The 17,146-nt window shown below is 54.8% G+C and overlaps 1 protein-coding gene across 2 annotated transcripts in view; it reads right to left on the bottom strand.

The window, feature by feature from the left end:
* Positions 1-641: 641 nt before the first annotated feature.
* Positions 642-17,146, bottom strand: part of DNAH2 (dynein axonemal heavy chain 2) — a 138,794-nt gene continuing 122,289 nt past the window's right edge. For both annotated transcript variants that reach the window (XM_072977163.2, XM_072977162.2), the window contains exons 76-88: positions 12,025-12,211; positions 10,755-10,903; positions 10,297-10,480; positions 9,879-10,069; positions 8,663-8,854; positions 6,297-6,481; positions 5,125-5,353; positions 4,317-4,468; positions 3,734-3,848; positions 2,826-3,002; positions 2,415-2,489; positions 1,408-1,558; positions 642-932 (exon numbers count right to left, since the gene is read on the bottom strand). In XM_072977163.2, coding sequence (XP_072833264.2) covers positions 778-932; positions 1,408-1,558; positions 2,415-2,489; positions 2,826-3,002; positions 3,734-3,848; positions 4,317-4,468; positions 5,125-5,353; positions 6,297-6,481; positions 8,663-8,854; positions 9,879-10,069; positions 10,297-10,480; positions 10,755-10,903; positions 12,025-12,211 — 2,142 coding nt within the window. In that variant the 3' untranslated portion in view covers positions 642-777. The remainder of the gene's footprint in view (positions 933-1,407; positions 1,559-2,414; positions 2,490-2,825; positions 3,003-3,733; positions 3,849-4,316; positions 4,469-5,124; positions 5,354-6,296; positions 6,482-8,662; positions 8,855-9,878; positions 10,070-10,296; positions 10,481-10,754; positions 10,904-12,024; positions 12,212-17,146) is intronic.

Below are 17,146 nucleotides of genomic sequence, written 5' to 3' on the forward strand. Positions count from 1 at the left end.
GCATCTCTTCCCCCCATTACCAAGGGCTGCTTCCCCCCCCACAGCCGTCCTGAGGGTAAATGGGGGGCAACTCCCAAGCTCCCCCCTTTCTAGCACAGGTAGGAAGGGGAAGATGGGGCCACAAGGGCCGCATCCAGAACGTACGTTTCTCTCCTTCACCCCCCCCCCCGGGGCCGTCCATCCTCACATCCTTCCATGGGGCACCAGCACAGATGGAGGGAGAGAAGGACCCGTTTCCAGCCCCCCCACCCCAGTTTGCAGCAGGCAACTGGTGGAACTGGGCAAGGGCCAAGGGAGTGGCCCTGAGAAGAACATGCCAAGCAACCCCCCCGGTGACAGCCTGACATTGAGGAGCCTGAATTTGCCCCCCCTTTTTTTTGCAGGGTGCAAAACTGCGCAGGTGCCATCCCCGATAAGAACGACGACATCTGGAAAGGGGCCTTTCCCGGTGGTGGGGTGTGTGTCTCTGGCATCCCTCCTCTGCCAAGGGCCTCACAAGCGTGCCCGCTGCTGACTTTGGGACGTCTGCCCCCCCCCGCAGGGTCGGAGGGCTCCCAGCCCAGCTCTTGTGGGGCAGATTTTCTGCCCACCTCCTCCTCCCCCCCACAAGCCCCCAGCTCTGCAGGGACAAGGAGCGCCAAGGCAGTAAAACCAAATCACTGTATTTAATTTTTAACCACAACGGGGGGGGGGGGGGGAATCCATGGAAGTCAGAAGAGAAAGGTAACGCGCGTTGCACGGGGGGGGGGGGGAGGAAGAAGAGGGTCTTTGCTGCCTTTAAGTATCCAGGCTCATCAGGAGGGCCGTCCCTCGCTTGATCCAGTGGTCGGGCGGCATGGCTCCGGACTTCAGGTCGACGCCAATGACGAATGAGGGCCGCCCGGAGGTGCCCGCCCGGTTGGGGTAGTAGTAGCAAGGGCAGGAGTACATCCCTGGTCGGGGGGGGGGGGAGAGACACAGAGAGAAGGAGGAGGGCTCAGAGGGTGGTGCCAGCCAGCCAGGCAGGGCCCGTGGGGTGGGGGGGGCACATCACACAACCTTGGTCCACGCAATGGCACCTTGGCACAGAAACCTCCCTCCTTTTTGGGATGGGGAGAGAGACTCTCCCCGCCTGCTCAGGAGAATGGCGCGGGAGGAGGGAGGGAGGGGGGAAGGCCCCCAGCGGCGGGGAAAGGCCCGGGCCTCATCCTGTTTGTGGACGATGGCTTGTGTAGTCCCCCCCGGGGGCCTGGATTCGGAGTGAAAATAAAGAAGCCGCTTCTCCAGGCGGCTCTGAGCAGGATCCCTGCCCTGCTGCCAGCCGGAAGAGGCAGGGTGGGTGGAGGGCTTTGACAGACTTGGCCCTCTGTCCTTCCTGCCCCCCACCACCGGGGCCAGCCCCCACCCTCACCCTTGGCCGAGCCCCACCTTTTCCGCTCTTCTTCTTGTTCTCCACCGGCTTGAAATGGATGGTGGGGATGGGGCAGACCAGCTCCATGGGCTCAGCCTCCACCAGGCACGAGTTCTTCTTATCCCACCCGGCGCCCTCCAGGTAGAGACCTCGGACCCAGACGCCTTCCTAAAGGAGAGGGGGAAGGATGCCAGGCAGAACGGGTGACCGTGGGCCCCCTAAGGCTTGGCCTTGGCAGGTTCCCCTCTTACACCCACACACCCTGCCTCGGGGAGATTGCGGGGTTTCCTCCTTAGGTCTTTAAGAAGAAAAATGTCATTCACAACGGGTGAGCGCAGGTGGAGTTACTGAGTCACGACAAGAAGGACACAGCCGTGGGGGATGAATGACTCTGTTTCCCTGAAAATAAGACTTCACCTGAACATAAGCCCTAGTAGGATTTTTCAGGAGGCTCGTCATAGAAGCCCTACCCCCAAAATAAGAGAAACCCCCGCCCTCCGCCCTTGTGCAGCAACCAGAAGAAGAGGACAGGACTGCATGTGAATAAATGTAGATGGTTGTACATGAAAAAAAAAATAAAACATTCCCTGAAAATAAGCCCTAATGCATTTTTGGAGCAAAAATTAATAAAAGACCCTGCCTTATTTTTGGGGAAACACGGTACCGTGAGTTGAACCACGAATTTGATGGGTTGGGGGTAGTTTAAACTAAGACGCCGGTGCGTGTGCCCTTCGCAGTTCTATTTTGACTGTCATGCTGACGTTCTGTCCGTTTGACTGCCGAATGCACCATGTTTATGTTTCTATGAGCACTAGGGAAATATGTACAGCAAGTAAATATTCTCTGCACTTCTTCCTGGTGTCTTCCTGTGTGCCTTTACTATGCTGGAGCTTCTGGTCCAAACCTTTGTCAGGAGAACATCTTCTGCTGTGGTTTTAAATGCTAACATTCCTGCCGAGGGGTTCCGGAGGGGTAATATGCCAGCACCCACACACACACACCCCCGGCACAAGGAGGCCCCTACCTTTGGAGGGTAGACGAGGTTGTTGTCATCCACGGTGGAGACGATGAACTCCCAAGAGAGGGTGTCCACCGAGATCTGGAAGGAAGAGAGAGGAGGGAGCGAAGGGAGAGGTCTCCATCATCCCGGTGTCCTCACCACTACCCTAAAGGGGGGGGGCTGCTAAGCTCCACTCTGCTCCCCCAGGATGCAAAACTCTCCCAGGCCCTCCTCCTAGTCATTCCCACCACCGGCCTGCAGCCTTCGTCCACCTCTTCTTGACCCCTAAACCCCACTTCCTTTTCTCTGCTTGGCCCCATAGTGCGCACCCCCCCAAAGAGATCTTCCTTGGGTCATGGCCCGGAGGACATGCCCAGGGCCCCTCCCGGCCCTCCTGCATCTTGCCCCCTTTTTCTCAGCCTGTTCCGCACGTACATTGTTCATGCGGGCGGCCGCCTGCAAGACCGCCGTCAGGAACCCGGTCGGGAAGGTGAAGCCCGAGAGCCAGAAGAGCACCGGAGGGTGAGCTGTGTTGGCCCAGCGGGCAAACTGCTCCACGCGCTGGGCCAGGTCCCGGGTCCAGGCCGCGAGGGGCTTCTGGGACGGGTACGCCTGCGGAGAAGGGAAGCCGCCGGAGGCGATGTCAGCCGGAGGCGCCCGGAAAACCCGCGAGGGCAAAAGTACCCGCTGGGCAGCTGGAAAAGGTGCCTCTCGCCAGACCTCGCCTCTGTGTATCGATTGCCAGACAAGAAGGGCTTCTTGGTCTCCCTCCCGTGATTCAAAGAAAGAGGCGGAAAAGTTTGGTGTCTCGTGGGGGAGAATCTGGTTCCTCAGAAGAGCCGCTCTCTGGTGGTTTCGTTCCCCCACCCCCCCACATGGGAAGACGTTTGCCTTTGCGCCCCATCGAGGTCCTCCCGAGTGGGAAATCAGTGCCTTGGATACATCAGCAAGGAGGGGGGGGGGCTTGTTCAGAAGAAGAAAAAGGAAACCTGGTGGTGGGGGGGTCCCAGAAGGGATCCTGCAAACGCATTCCATTTAAAGAGAGGTTTGCCCCCCCGCAGGGCTGAGAAGAAGAAAAAGGTGTCCGAGGAAAACAGAAGGAACTGGCACTGCCATGCTCTCGGCTGTGCTGAAAAGCTGGCCAAGCAACGTCACCCTCCCTCCCTCTCTTTCTCTCTCTTTCTCTGCCCCCCCAAAAAAAACAGAAGCCACAAGAGCAGTCCCTCCTCCTTCCTGGGCCCAGGAAGGCAGTTTCTGCCCAGCTTCACACGGCAGGGATGCCAGCGCCCCGCGGGGAAGGTGGGTCCCGACAGGAGGCACAACCCCATTCCCTCTGGCCTCACCCTCTCCCACATGGGGGGCACGCGGGCGTCGAAAATGCAGTTGAAGATCTCCTCCAGGTCCGTTGACATGACCACGAGGCCTTGGATGCCCTTCTCCAGCTCCACCAGCGAGGACCTGCGAGAGGGAGCGGCGGGCAAGAGCCGCGCCAAGAGGAGTCCGGCTTAGAAAGGGAGGGGGGAGCCGTCTGAAACCGGTGCTTCCTGCACTGAGGCCAGCTGGGGGGAGAGCAAGACTGCTCCTTGAGCATACACAGAGCGATCTAGGTTCCTCCCCAGCTTTCTAGCCAGGAAAGTAGGCCTGGCCCTGGTTGAACCCGCAGCTGCGAGTTACGAAGCAGGACCGGAGCAAGCTAAGAGTGCAAGCGGAGACGGAACCTGGCAGAATATAATCCGAAAGCTGTTGGGATCGCGACTAACCACTACCTAAGGTGTGGGCTGCCTGTTGAGCTCACTTCGCCGTTCGGATAAGCGAAGCAATCAAATCTATCCGGAATGGGTCTAGGTGATGGGCCTCCCGCTAGTATCTCACCTGACCCATGTGCGGCATTTTTAAAATCTAACAGAGCGGAGGCCCTCTCCTCACCTGATGACCTGCAGCAAGGAGTTGTACCGCTGGATCTCCTGCAGCAAGACCACGTTGAGTGGGGAGGGGTCCGTGGAGAGCACCTTGCAGGTGCCCTCGTAGTCGATCTCCTCCGGGATCTTGCTGAGCACGTCGGCGGAAAGTTCCAGCACCTGGGAGGGAGGGCAAGAGAGAGAGAGGTGGGCTTCCAGGGACCCCCAGGAAGTGGACCTGTCTCCCTCGGGTCCCCTCTCTGCCTGGGACTCCTAAACCGGCCAACGCCTCTGGGGTTCCCGTTCTCCGAAGCCAAAGCCCCCAAACTCAGCGGATGGGCAAAGGCCCTCTCTGGCCCCCCACAAAAAAAACATAGGGGGGGTGGAGTCGTGCCCCCAGAAGGACCATCCCGGCTGAGTTTAGGTGCTGCGACAGGTTTTTGGGCACCCCGCGGTCCAGTACCGGTGCCGTGCCTTGAAAGAATGGCGTGAATCCACGGGAAAGTCCAGTGTGTCAAACACGTGCCAGCCCAGCCCCCTGACCAAGGGGAGAGGCAAGACCCCTCACCCACACGTTTGAGGCAGGGGTGTGTGTGTGTGTGTGTGTGTGTGTCCTGAGCCTCTAAGAGTGCTCTTTGGAGGGTCGGAGGGCCTCTGGCTGGCTCCCAGGACAGTCCGAGCGCCACCCGAGGAAGGAGGAATCCCGCCCAGGGGCACCAGCCTCGGCGGCCTTCCCAAACAAGCCATCTCAGGGGGGCCTCTGCTGGCCTTCGAGAAGACCCCACCCCACCCCGCAAACCCCTCCCTCCTCCTCCTCCCCCCCCGGTTTTGGCTACCTTGTCCTCCCGGCTCTGGCCAGCTGCCCCGGAGGGTGTTGTCTGAGGCTGGAGGGAGAGCAGGGTCTCGAAGAGGGTCCGGGCCTCGGTGATCTGGGAGGCCACGTCGGCGTTGGGGTGCTGGCCAAAGGCCTCGGGGGGGTCCATGCCAGGCAGGAGGCTGATGTACTCTTTGTAAGAGGCCAGGTTGCCGTCCTTGGGGATGTAGTAGGTGTCCAGCGCAGAGAGCCTGGGGGGAGAGAAAGGGGTCCCAGCTGGCTGACCAAAGCACTGGCAAGAGGGTTTTTGCTGCCCCCCCCCGATATGCACACCCACCCCACACCCCCAGCTTTCCAGACACTTCTCCTCTCTCCGGCGGCAGGATGTCGAGCCGTGGAGACGTGTGGCCCTGAGACTTTGCTCTCCTCTTGCAGGGCGTACAGAAGCCGAGCCTTCCAGGACCGGCACAATCCCAGGAAAGCGTTTCTTCTGCCCAGCCACCAGCAAGGGAGGTTTGCTTTGCCTCTCCTCATGGCTGTCCGAGTTCTGAAACCACCCTTCCACCCGGGTAGGCTCAGTCTCGGCTCGTTTGGGCTGCTAAGCAGAGTCGAGCCTGGCCGGTGCCTGGATGGGTCGCCCTCAGGGATGTCCAGGGAAGGCTTGGAAAGAATCACGTCTACAACTGTGGCTGTACGTTCTCCTCATCAATGCTGGCCTAGGCCGGTGGTCCCCAACCGTGGCTTCTGGGCATTGCAGTCCAAGAACACCCAGGTGGCCCACGGTTGGGAGCCACGGGCCCAAATGGACCCAGTGCGTGGCTCGGCAGAAATCCACTTCTGACATTCCTAGAGACGGAAGGTGGGGATGGAAAACTCTCAGGGTGTCCTTAAGCCTCAGGGAAGACAGCCAGGCCTTAAGGCTATCTTGGAGTCTGCCGAAGCAGCTCCTCCCGCCTTCCTCCACTGCAGGGCAAAACAGCCAACAGGCGAGCCAGGTGTTTCCGTGGGCTGCACGTGTCAGTGGGTCGGTGCCAGGGGAGAACCCTGCACCCACCTTTCCATAAAGACGGCCAGATGTGGCAGAACAAGCTGCCTCCCGGCTCTTCCCTTCCGCACCCCGAATTTCCGCCTCCAAGGAGCGATGCCGCCTTCGAGCCCTGGTGGCTCACGCCCGGGTTCCTCCTGCAGACTCACCTGTACAAGGGAGCAGCGATGCTCTGCTCGCAGAAGTAGTCGTTGATGTACGTGGTCAGGAGGCGCCGGTCCCAGTCGTCGGTCACGTGGCCTCCGTAGTTGACGCCTGCGATCAGATACTTGAGCGCGTCCCAGGGCGTCTCCTCGTACTCATCCAGGTACAAGCTGAGGAGGTTCTCGGACACCTGGGGGGGCGGCGGGAGAAAAGGAGGCAGGGAACGGCCTCAGAGGAGGGCAAATCGGCTTGCAGGTCTGCAGTGGGTGGAAAGGAGGCTCTGCTACACAAGCTTCCCCTGAGAATAAGGATCCTAAGGTTGCTGGCAAGAAGCAGGCGGGCAGCCGCACAGCCCAGAGGCTGGTACGGACACCTCCGGGGCCTCCTCTCTCATCATGCACCCCAGCAGGCACACAAAACCAAGGGGTCCCCTCGGATTAGAAAAGAGAAAGTCCATATAGAACGCCAGGTGAGATCAGATGCATAAAACACCAATAAAAGCAGAATCAGGATCACATTCGGTGGATTGGTGTTTAGTGCATCTGATCCCGGGGGCTGTTCCTCTGTGCTCACCCACCGAGAACCTACCGGCTGGCCATCCACCTGCAGAGGTTCCTGCCCCCGCCACCCTCCCCCATTCCCTAGAGAGTTCCCTGGTCACTATTATCTGTCTGCAGCTTTATAATGTCTGCACCATATTCGAAGGGAAGACGCTTCTGTGAGCGACGAGTACCGTGGGCCGGACAACATTCATTCATTCATTCATTCATTCATTCATTCATTCATTCATTCATTCATTCATTCATTCATTCTTTGAATTTATATACTGCCCCCATTAGTGCCACAGCACTACTCTGAGCAGTTCACAGTAAAAATACACCATCAAAATAAAATAGTATAATGAAACCATATTGCAAACGACCACATGAAAACAGAAGGCACCAGAGCAATGATATAACTAAGCGTAAGGTAAAAATAAGAATAAAAATAGCAGTGACTGGGACGGGGACGTACAATCTACCTCGACTCAGCTGGGGTTGGAGTGGAAGGCCTCTCTGAAAAAAAAGCCACGTTTTCCGTCGCCTCTTAAAGGCCAGGCGAAGCTCCTCCGGGAGCCGGTTCCACGAAGACAGAGCCACCACGAAGGAGGCCCCGCCTCTTGCAGAAGACTTACAGTGGGGTCTTGACTTAAGAACGGCTTGAGTTAAGAACATTTTGACTTAAGAACCGCTCTCATAGGAAAATATTGACTTGACTTAAGTACTTAGATTTTATTTTATTTATTTATTTACAATATTTTTTAGCCGCACTCATTGCCGAGTTAAGAACTGAAAAAAAACCTACGTGGGAGGCAGGGAAAGTGCAAAATGTGAACTTTCGGTTAACTGTTGGCCAGTGAAAAGGGTGCCTGTCTGCTTCCTCACTCCTCCCAGCGTTTAGAGAGTGGATTGGGAGACAGTCTTCAGACTGCCTGGTACTGTAGTGCCTGGACTGTATTTTCCCTGCCTTCCCTGAACCTTTCTTGACCTAAGAAAAAAAGAAACAAAATATCCCCCTCTAGTGGTCGAAGGCGGAATAGCAGCTTCCCATTAGTTTCTATGGACGGAAAAGAGCAGATACGGATCAAATGGTTTTCATGGGAAATGCAGATTTGACCTGAGAACTTTTTGACTTGAGAACCGCCTTCCAATACGGGTTAAGTTCTCAAGTCAAGACCCCACTGTACTTACGGGCCTCCCTCAGGGCAGCTTACCTGCAGGAGCCTCGTCTGTGGTGAGACCTGGTGGGTCAGGCATTGGGGCGAGATAGGATGACACTTTTCAAATCTTTGAAAGGCTGTCCTACCGAGGAGGGGCAGGATCTGTTCTCCATCATCCCAGAACGCAGGACATGCAACCATGGGCTCAAGTTAAAGGAAGCCAGATTTCGGCTAAACATCGGGAAAAAACCTCCTAACTGTTAGATCAGTGTGACGGTGGAACCAGTGGACCTCGGGAGTGGGTGAGTGCTCTGACACTGGAGGCCTTCAAGAAAAACTTAGATCATCCCCCTGGCAGATCTGCTTTGATTTGGATTCCTGCCTTGAGCTGGGAGGGTTGGACTGGATGGCCTCGTTGGCCCCCCCTTCTGACTTTACTTTTCTATGATTTCTATGCTCCAACAACTAATGTGACAGCGGTCATCGGAGGGAGGGAAATGGCTGTGACGTTTCTGGGCACCCTGGAGCTGCCCAGGCTCAGTCAGACCGAGTGAGGGAGGGTGGGAGGGAGGAAGGAGACCCACAGCCCTGGCTGTTCCATCCCACACACACTCCAGCCCCCCCCCCAGCGTCCTGGCTGGGTGCTTCCCTCCTCCCTCCCCTCCGCCTCACCTCAAAGTCAGAGTCGTTGAAGCCGTAGATGATGTTCCAGCCCAGCTGCAGGAACTTTTTCCGCTCCAGCAGGATGCTGTGGAAGAAGCAGAGGGCGAAGAGGAGCTTCTTGTACTTGCTGGCCTTCGTGCAGCGGTTGAACTGGGGCTCCGTGATGAGCTGGTAGAGGCGCTTCATGTTGGCCTTCAAGCCCTGTTTGAAGGAAGGAGCCAGAGAGAGACATGAGGCTGACCCCAAACACGGGCAAGGCGGGCTGGAGGCTGAAGGGGGTGTCAAGGGGGGGGAAAGGAGGGGGAAGCCTTTGCCTGGCCTTAGCCCACAGCGGCTACAAGGGCCACCGGCAGGCACGGCCTTCTTCTTCCCTGCCTGAGCATCCCTCGGCTGCCTGGCCCCCGTGAAAGGGAAAGCGCGGAGCCCGTCGTCCTGTCCCTGGCGTCGGTTGGTCGCCCGGCTTCCTGGGATGCCCGGCTTTCTTGGCGATGCTCCGGAGGGCCAAGCCGAGAGAGGAAAGGGGGGGAGTGTGGTAGGGGGCAGCTGGGGCGAGGCAGGGGGTGCCAAAGGGGCTTCAAGAGGGGGACCCCAGCCTGGCCCTTCTTCCCAGGCTTGTGTGCTCCCTCTCGAAGCAGCTCGAATCTCTGCAGCTGAGGAGACGGCCATCTTGGCTCCAAGGACACCCTCAGCAGAGCATCTCCCGCTCACTCCCTTCCTCAAGCCTGTTCCTCTAAAGAGATGTGGGGCTCAACCATCCGTGGCTGCCCCCCCCAGAAAAACCTTCCCCTGCTCCTATGGAAAAGGGGAGGCCAGCCCTCAGGGCAGAGCAGAGAAGAAGGCCGAGCCGTGTACTTGGGACCCTACCCAGGTGAGGGCCTGGCCGGGAAGACCCCAGAGACGAGAAATGGCAGGCGGGGTAGAAGCAGGCATGAATTTATTTTAGTCCTTGATAGCCTGCCTTTCTCGCCGTAAGAGGACCCAAGGAAGCTCACGATATTAAAAAAGAACTGCATTAAAAACAGAGTAAATTAAACCTTTAAAAAAACCCATTAAAAGATACGCTAATTAAAACCCCATCAAATAAGGAAAAAAACAAGCAAACATGACAAATTATCCTTATTTTTCAAAAGGCCTTTGAACCAGAATAAGGTCTTGTCCCCCCCCCTCTCTCTCCCCCCCCCCCGCAGCCCCCTTCCTCCCTGCCCCGCCAGTTCCCGGCGCTCACCGTGGGGGGCTCGGTGGTCATCTTGATGCCCGCCTGCAGGATGGAGATGGGGAAGTCCGGGTGGGGGCTGGAGCTGAGCCACAACCGGAAGGAAGGATGCGGCTCCTCCACCTGCAGCTGTTCCACCAGTTTGTCCAGCTGGGGCATCCAGGAGAGGGAGAGGTGGCAGTTGGCCAGGAAGACCCAGTTGCCTGATGGGGAAGAGACGGAGAGGGGGGACCGGGGGTGGGTGGGTGAGGCAGATGCCCGCAGCAGCAGCCTCGGCAGGAAGAAAAGGGGGCACCAAGAGGCGGGGAGCCAAAGAGGGACCCCCCAGAAGGACCTGCGGGTGGGAGAGGCTCACAGGGACAGCGTGGCCAAGGCTGGCCCACTAGACAGACAGGGACACCCTCGGGGGTCCCTTCCCCGCCAGGCTCACCCTGTTGGACGCCATCTTTGATCATGCGGGTGGCGATGGGCGCCTGGCCTTGGCCCAGCGAGAGGGCGTGGAAGCGCTGGGACATGCCCGACTGCTCGGCCAGCTGGAGCAGCGAGGAGGTCGGGTCGACCCCCGGAGAGAGCACAAAGATCAGCGGGGTCTTGGTCGTCGAGTCGTCCACCACCTGGACCCGGAGAGAGAAGCGTGGGAAGGAAGGAGGTGAGATGAAGACACTCTCTTCCTGCCCTCCTCCTCCTCCTCTTCCACCGAGGGCAACGGCTGAGCCCCTGACTCTCTCGGCTCGGGCAGGACACGCCGGGGGGGGGGGAGGCGTAGGGTCCTATCCACAGGGACCGTGCAGAGGCTCACCGACCGCCCCCCTCCTGCCTCCATCCCACAGCAGAGGCCGCGGGAAAAGGACCCAGGTGGAAACGGGGCCGCCCGCAAGCCCCGCTCACCGACTTCATGTTGAGCACCGGCGGCTCAATGAACTGGGAGCCCAGGTTGGAGACGATGAAGGCGGTCACGCAGAAGGCCACGCGGTCGGGCCTCAGCGACCGGACGACCAGCATCCGCTGCATCTGGTTGCAGGAGTTCTCCCACTCGCCTGCAGGGGGAGACAGCGCGCAGAGATGGGAGAGCCGCCTTGCCTGGCTGTTGTGCAGGGAAGGGGCCAGCAGTTGCCCCCATGGAGCCACCGGTGGCCACCCCAAGGATCCTTAAGCACCAGCCTGACTTCGCTCCCCGAACAGCCGCAGGGCATGAAAGCTACGGGGCCGGGTCTAGAACATCTCCCTTTCTGCCGATCCGTGGAACCCTAGACGAGGGAGGACAAACCTCCCGTAGGCGTGATCAGGACAGATGCCCGGCCGTCGGGGCCCACCTGCTCCCGCATCATCCAGCCGGCATGGCTGAGAAAGTTACTGTCTAAGAAGCTGTTCTTTCCGGTCACTCCTTGAAGGGTTTCACAAACAAGTCATGACATAACTATTTCCACTGCCTGTTTCCTTCTTCTTCTTCTTCTTCTTCTTCTTCTTCTTCTTCTTCTTCTTCTTCTTCTTCTTCTTCTTCTTCTTCTTCTTCTTCTTCTTCTTCTTCTTCTTCTTCTTCTTTTGCTTTTTTTTGGGGGGGGGGTTACTTTCCAACTCCTTTTTTTTTAAGGGAGGGATTTAGGGTCGCCAAGAGAAAAGCACGAAACCCATAAAAGTCCTGCTGAAACAGCTCTGATAAAAATGATACCTCTTAGGGAGTAATTGCAGACGGTCACTAGAAAGCATTGCCCCACGACACCCCCCCCCCCATTTTTAGGAGAGGGCGCCGTGTTGGTCTGTGCCAGCCTATCGGGCCAAAAGCGAAAGGAAAATTGAACAAAACGAAGACAAAAACGTCATGGAAGCTTGAAGACGAACTGCTACTATTTCTATGTTTTAACGTCTGAGGAATCGAACACATAAAAAAAAAACATAGCCGTTCATCTTTAAGGTACCACAATCTTTTTGGTCTCCTTTATTTTTTCATTTTTGTTTTGATTTGGCCTGATAGCCCGTTAGACCAGTAAAGGTGATTTGGCTGCTACTGCTTTAACGTAACTGCACCATTCCATTTCTGTGGCCCCGAAATTAATTAGTTCTCCCTCCCCGTACACACTGCACCCAAAGCCTGGTGTCGTACCCCCCCATCCCCACCCCACCCCCAACCCCCTCCCCGGCCCCGGCCCGATCCCCTGACCTGGCAGCATGGCCTTCTCCGGCTTAGAGCTGGTGTACCAGAGGTTCCAGTCGCGAGGGTATTGCTCAAAGGAGTTCATGATGCCGTGGAAGTTGGTGAGCTTGTCCAGCTCGGTGATGTTGTCCCAGTAGATGTCGGCCAGCCAGCTGGTGCAGGGGTTGTCCATCTGCCCTTCCCGGTCCAGCACCTGCAGGCAGGAAGGACAACGGATGGTGGGGGGGAGAAGGGAGTCTCGAGGCTTGAACGGCCCAGAGGGCAACGGCTTGGAGGCATGACTTCCTTTGGGACTCTGACCTTCAGAACTGCCCCCTGTGACAAACCCAGACCTACTGGGATATGTCACACAGTTACACTAAGCTGCCACCAACCATTCCCTTTAAGAAGTCACACAGACCAGGGATGGATTTTTAAACAATAAAAAGAATAAGGTTTATTTAAATACACACAGGGAAAATAAAACAATCAGGTGAATAAGATAAAGTAACGTGGCTTATTCTCACTCATACAAGCATACTGTTTGGTTCACACAGAACCTTAACTTGAAGCACAGACCCTGAACCTATCAGTTCTGGCTAACCAACAGACACCTGAACCTATCAGGTTGGTACTCTGACACACAGTAGTACCCTGTCTGACACACAGACTCCCACAACAGCTTCTTCTTCCCAGCTGCTGCTTCGTCACAACCCAGAGTCTCTCAGCATCTCTCAGCATCTCCTAAACTCTCCACACAGGCATCACATATTTATACAGTACAGCCCCTCCTCCTGATGTCCCGCCTTCCACTCCCCATAGGATGGAACTTTCCCTCCAAACCCATGACAGACAGGTAACATCAGTGCTGCATGTAACACCTCCCCTCTTTATAAGTTGTTTTGTAGGGGGAAAGCTAACGTGCTTTTCACCAAAAAACAACCTGAATAAAATACACAACAACAGTTATACATACCATATTATACTTACTCATACTTACATTCTAAGTTAACCATAGCAAATAGGCATTTAAACATTTACCATTAACATTACATCAATTTACCTTTATTCATACAAACCAATTCAAAAACAGGTACATTTTACTTTTTGTCATCATTATATACACATAGTCCATGTCCTTTCGCCGTCTTCATTCTTCAGGTCTTCTTGATAAGGCGTCAGCAACACAGTTCACTGACCCTCTGACCACTTTCACTTCAAAGTCATAGTCCTGTAGGTTTAAAGCCCACCTCATAAGTTTGCTATTGTGGGTTTTCATTGTCTTTAACCATTGCAATGGTGAATGGTCAGTGCACAGAACAAAATGTCTTCCCCAGATGTAAGGCTTGGCCTTCTGGATCGCGTAGACTATGGCCAAACACTCCTTCTCCACGGTTGCCAAATGTCTCTCACCTTTTTGAAGTTTCCTACTCAGGTAGGACACTGGATGCTGGTCACCATTCTCATCCTCCTGGCACAGAACTGCTCCTACCCCGCTGTTAGACGCATCTGTGTAGATGATGAACTCCCGGTCGAAGTCTGGAGCACGCAGGACAGGATAGTTGATTAACGCCTCCTTCAACCTCTGGAACGCCGCCTCACAGTCGCTGGTCCACGGGATGCGGTCATCAGCCTTCTTCCTCGTCAGATCGGTCAGCGGAGCCGCAATCTCGCTAAACCTCGGGATGAACTTTCTGTAGTAGCCCACCAACCCAAGAAATGATTTGACTTTTTTCTTGGTGTTGGGTCTAGGCCAATCACGAACAGCTTCTATTTTGGCCTCCAGGGGTTTTATCACTCCTCCCCCTACCATGTGACCCAAGTATTTTATTTCTGGGCTACCCAGCTGACACTTGCTGGCCTTTACTGTTAGCCCTGCTGCACTTAACCTCTGCAGCACCAACTCCAGGTGTATCAGGTGATCTTCCCAGGTATTACTGAAGATCCCTATGTCGTCAATGTAGGCCACTGTAAAGTCACTGAGCCCTGCCAAGGTCTGGTCCATCAGCCTTTGGAATGTGGCTGGTGCATTTCTGAGACCAAAGCTCAGGACTCGAAACTCATAGAGACCAAAAGGGCTGCAAAAGGCAGTCTTTTCTTGATCCCTGGGATCAATTCTTAATTGCCAATATCCCTTTACCAGGTCCAATGATGAGATGAACCGACAACCCCCTATGGTTTCAATCAGGTTGTCTAGCCTGGGCATTGGGTAGGCATCAGGAGTGGTTACACGGTTTAATTTCCTGTAATCAACACAAAACCTAATGCTCCCATCAGGCTTGTCCACAAGGACTATCGGAGAGGACCAAGGACTAGAAGAGGGGACGATTATGTTCTCCCTCAGCATCTCGTCCAGCTCCTTCCGCACCTTGTCCCTATAGGGTCCCGTTACTCGGTATGGGGATACTGCCTGCGGGGGTGCATCCCCTGTGTGGATCCGATGCATCACTCCCTTCACTATCCCCGGCTTGTTGGAAAACACCTGTTGATATTTACTAAGCAGCATTTTTAGTTCTTGCTGCTGGTCTTGGGTGAGTGCAGGACTGATCTTTACCTCCTCTGGGTTGTATTTTACTTCCCCTCTACCCTCCCAGAAGGGTAATTCAGCTTCCTCACTCTCAGCTGCTTTTATCGCGAATAAAACCCTCTGTTCCCCTCTGTAGTAGGGTTTTAGGGCATTCACATGAACCACCCTCCTTGCTTGGTTCTCCTCCTGCTCTATTAGGTAGTTCAGGTCTGACATCTTGGAAATGACCCTATATGGTCCTGCCCATTTGAGCTGCAGTTTATTCTCTCTGCAAGGCCTAAGCCAAAGCACTTCCTCCCCTGGGTCAAAGTGTCTCTCTCTAGCTTTGTGGTCATACCATGTTTTCTGTCTGACCTTCTGAGCTTGCAGGTTTTCTGCTGCCAGCTCTAGATTTCTCCTTAGGTCATTCATCAAGGTGTCTATGTAAGTCACAACGTCTTGTGGGTCATCCTGGGTGATCTGCTCCCAATTTTGTTTGATCAAATCAAGGGGCCCTTTCACCCTTAAGTGTGCAGCAGACATGTCAGAGTGACCCCTTTGTAAGATCATGGGGCGATACTTTTCAGGTACCACCAGCTGACTTCTGATCCCATCTCCCCCTTTTGAGATATTCCTCAGGGTCTCTCTATATAAAATCCCCTTTTTCTCCAGAAATCTCACTGGGGTTTCAGGTGTTAGCTGGGCGTCAGTCACCTGTTCAAAACACTTTTGGAGAGTGGCGTCTGCCTTTTGCTCCTGTCCAAATCTGCTGTCTGTGGTTAAGGTTTCCACCACAGCTTCTGAACTCCCCTCTGCTTCCGTCTCTGGCTCATCATTACCCCCCTGAACTGTCTCTGTGGTGGCTTGTGAGCGTGTAATCACTAGCACCCGTTTCACATGTTCAGCCAGGTCATTTCCCACGAGCACGGCTGCTGGCAGAGTCGATGAAATTGCTAGCCGCCAAACTCCCGTCCAGTCTTGAAAGTTGACAGGTACCTCTGCTACTGGCAGAGAGATTACCTGCCCCTCAATCCCTGCCACCTTCATGCTCTCATTTGGGATTATAAACTCCCTAGGAATAATATCTGGATGGCACAGGGTTACCTGGGAACAAGTGTCCCGCAGCCCCCTATACTGACGGTCAAGTATTCCTACGTCCACCCCGGCTGTCTCAAACAATTGAGAATCTGTTTTCACCAGCAAGCAGCGCTTTACCTCCACCAGAGGACCATTTTCCTCAGCCTGATCAGCAGAGGTAGCTGTTCCAGACTGAGTAGCCATGGCAACAGGCTCCCTCAGTGACACTGAGCCTTGCTCTTTCTGGACACAGAACACAGCTTTTGGCTTGGTCCCACTAGAATTCTGAGGCACCATTCCTTTTAGCTGCTTTAATTTCTCACACTCTGAGATTAGATGACCCTTTCCCTGACAGAAATAACATTTTCTGGTGTATTTTGATTCTCTCTCATCTTGTCCTGGCTTTCCCTCCAAAATCTGAGGTCTTAGTTTCATGTCTGAGGGCTTCCCTTCACCATGGGCCCCTCCCCCTTGCTGGCTTTTCCCTGGTCCCTGAGAGTACTTGCTGTAGGTTTCTTTGGGTTTACCTACAGATTTCCCCTCACCCAAGGGCTTTCTTATTTGGGAAATAAAATCTGCGATCTCTGCGGCTGCTGCCACAGATTTCGGTTTCCTTTCCCTCACCTGGAATTTCAATTCCCCATGCAGGACTGAATAGAACTGTTCCAGCGCTATCAAGTCTTTAAGCTGCTCATAGGTCTCTGTTCCCTCCTGCGATAGCCATTTCTCAAGCAGCCTCACCAATTGGGCCCCCACTTGGGTAAAAGTCTGTTCTGGTTTTTTGGTGAGGGACCTGAATCTTTGTCTCAGCTGCTCCGCATTTATCCCATGTCTGGCAAACACCAGTTTTTTAAACTCTGCAAAATCTTTCATCAGTTCCTCAGGCATCTCGGCATAAACCTCAGCCAGGCTACCACTGATTAAAGATCGCATGATGGTCATCTTCTCAGTTTCCCTCACTGAGAAGTCCACAAACGCTCTTTCCACTAAGGAAAAGAACACCTCAGGACAATCTCCCTTGTGGTACACAGGGAATTTCTTCAGATCAGCCTTAGACAATTGGCCTCCCTCAGAATCCCTATTGTTATTATTGTTCTGGTTCATCAGTTCCAGTTTTCTTAATTCAAACGCCATTCTCTCTTTTTCCAGAGCAATTTTATCTCTCTCTCTCTCTAATTCAAATTGCCGCTGTTTCTCTCTTTCCCTTTCCTCCATTTTTTCTCTCTCTAACCTTTCCTCCACCTCAAATTGCCTCATCCTCAGTTCATGCTGTTGGGCTATGAGCAATTTTCTGAGTTCTGGGTTCTGCTCTCCTGTGCTGTCACCTTGCACTGAGCCAAATTCATCCTCAGAACCTTGGTCAATCTGGGGGTCTTTCACATCACTCATTTCTGCCATCTGGCTTCGAGTCAAGGGCATAATCCCCCCTCAGAACAGGCTGCTTTAAAAGTCAAGCCTCAAAATAAAACGACCACTTTTTTCCTTTTTGCCTCAGAACCAGCTCTCCCTAGAGATTGCTGCTGTTCTTCAGCACTAACTTGCAACAGTATCGAGTCAGAGCCTACC

This window comes from Pogona vitticeps, chromosome 6 (assembly GCF_051106095.1).
Source record: "Pogona vitticeps strain Pit_001003342236 chromosome 6, PviZW2.1, whole genome shotgun sequence".
In the NCBI taxonomy this organism is placed as follows: Eukaryota; Metazoa; Chordata; class Lepidosauria; order Squamata; family Agamidae; genus Pogona; species Pogona vitticeps.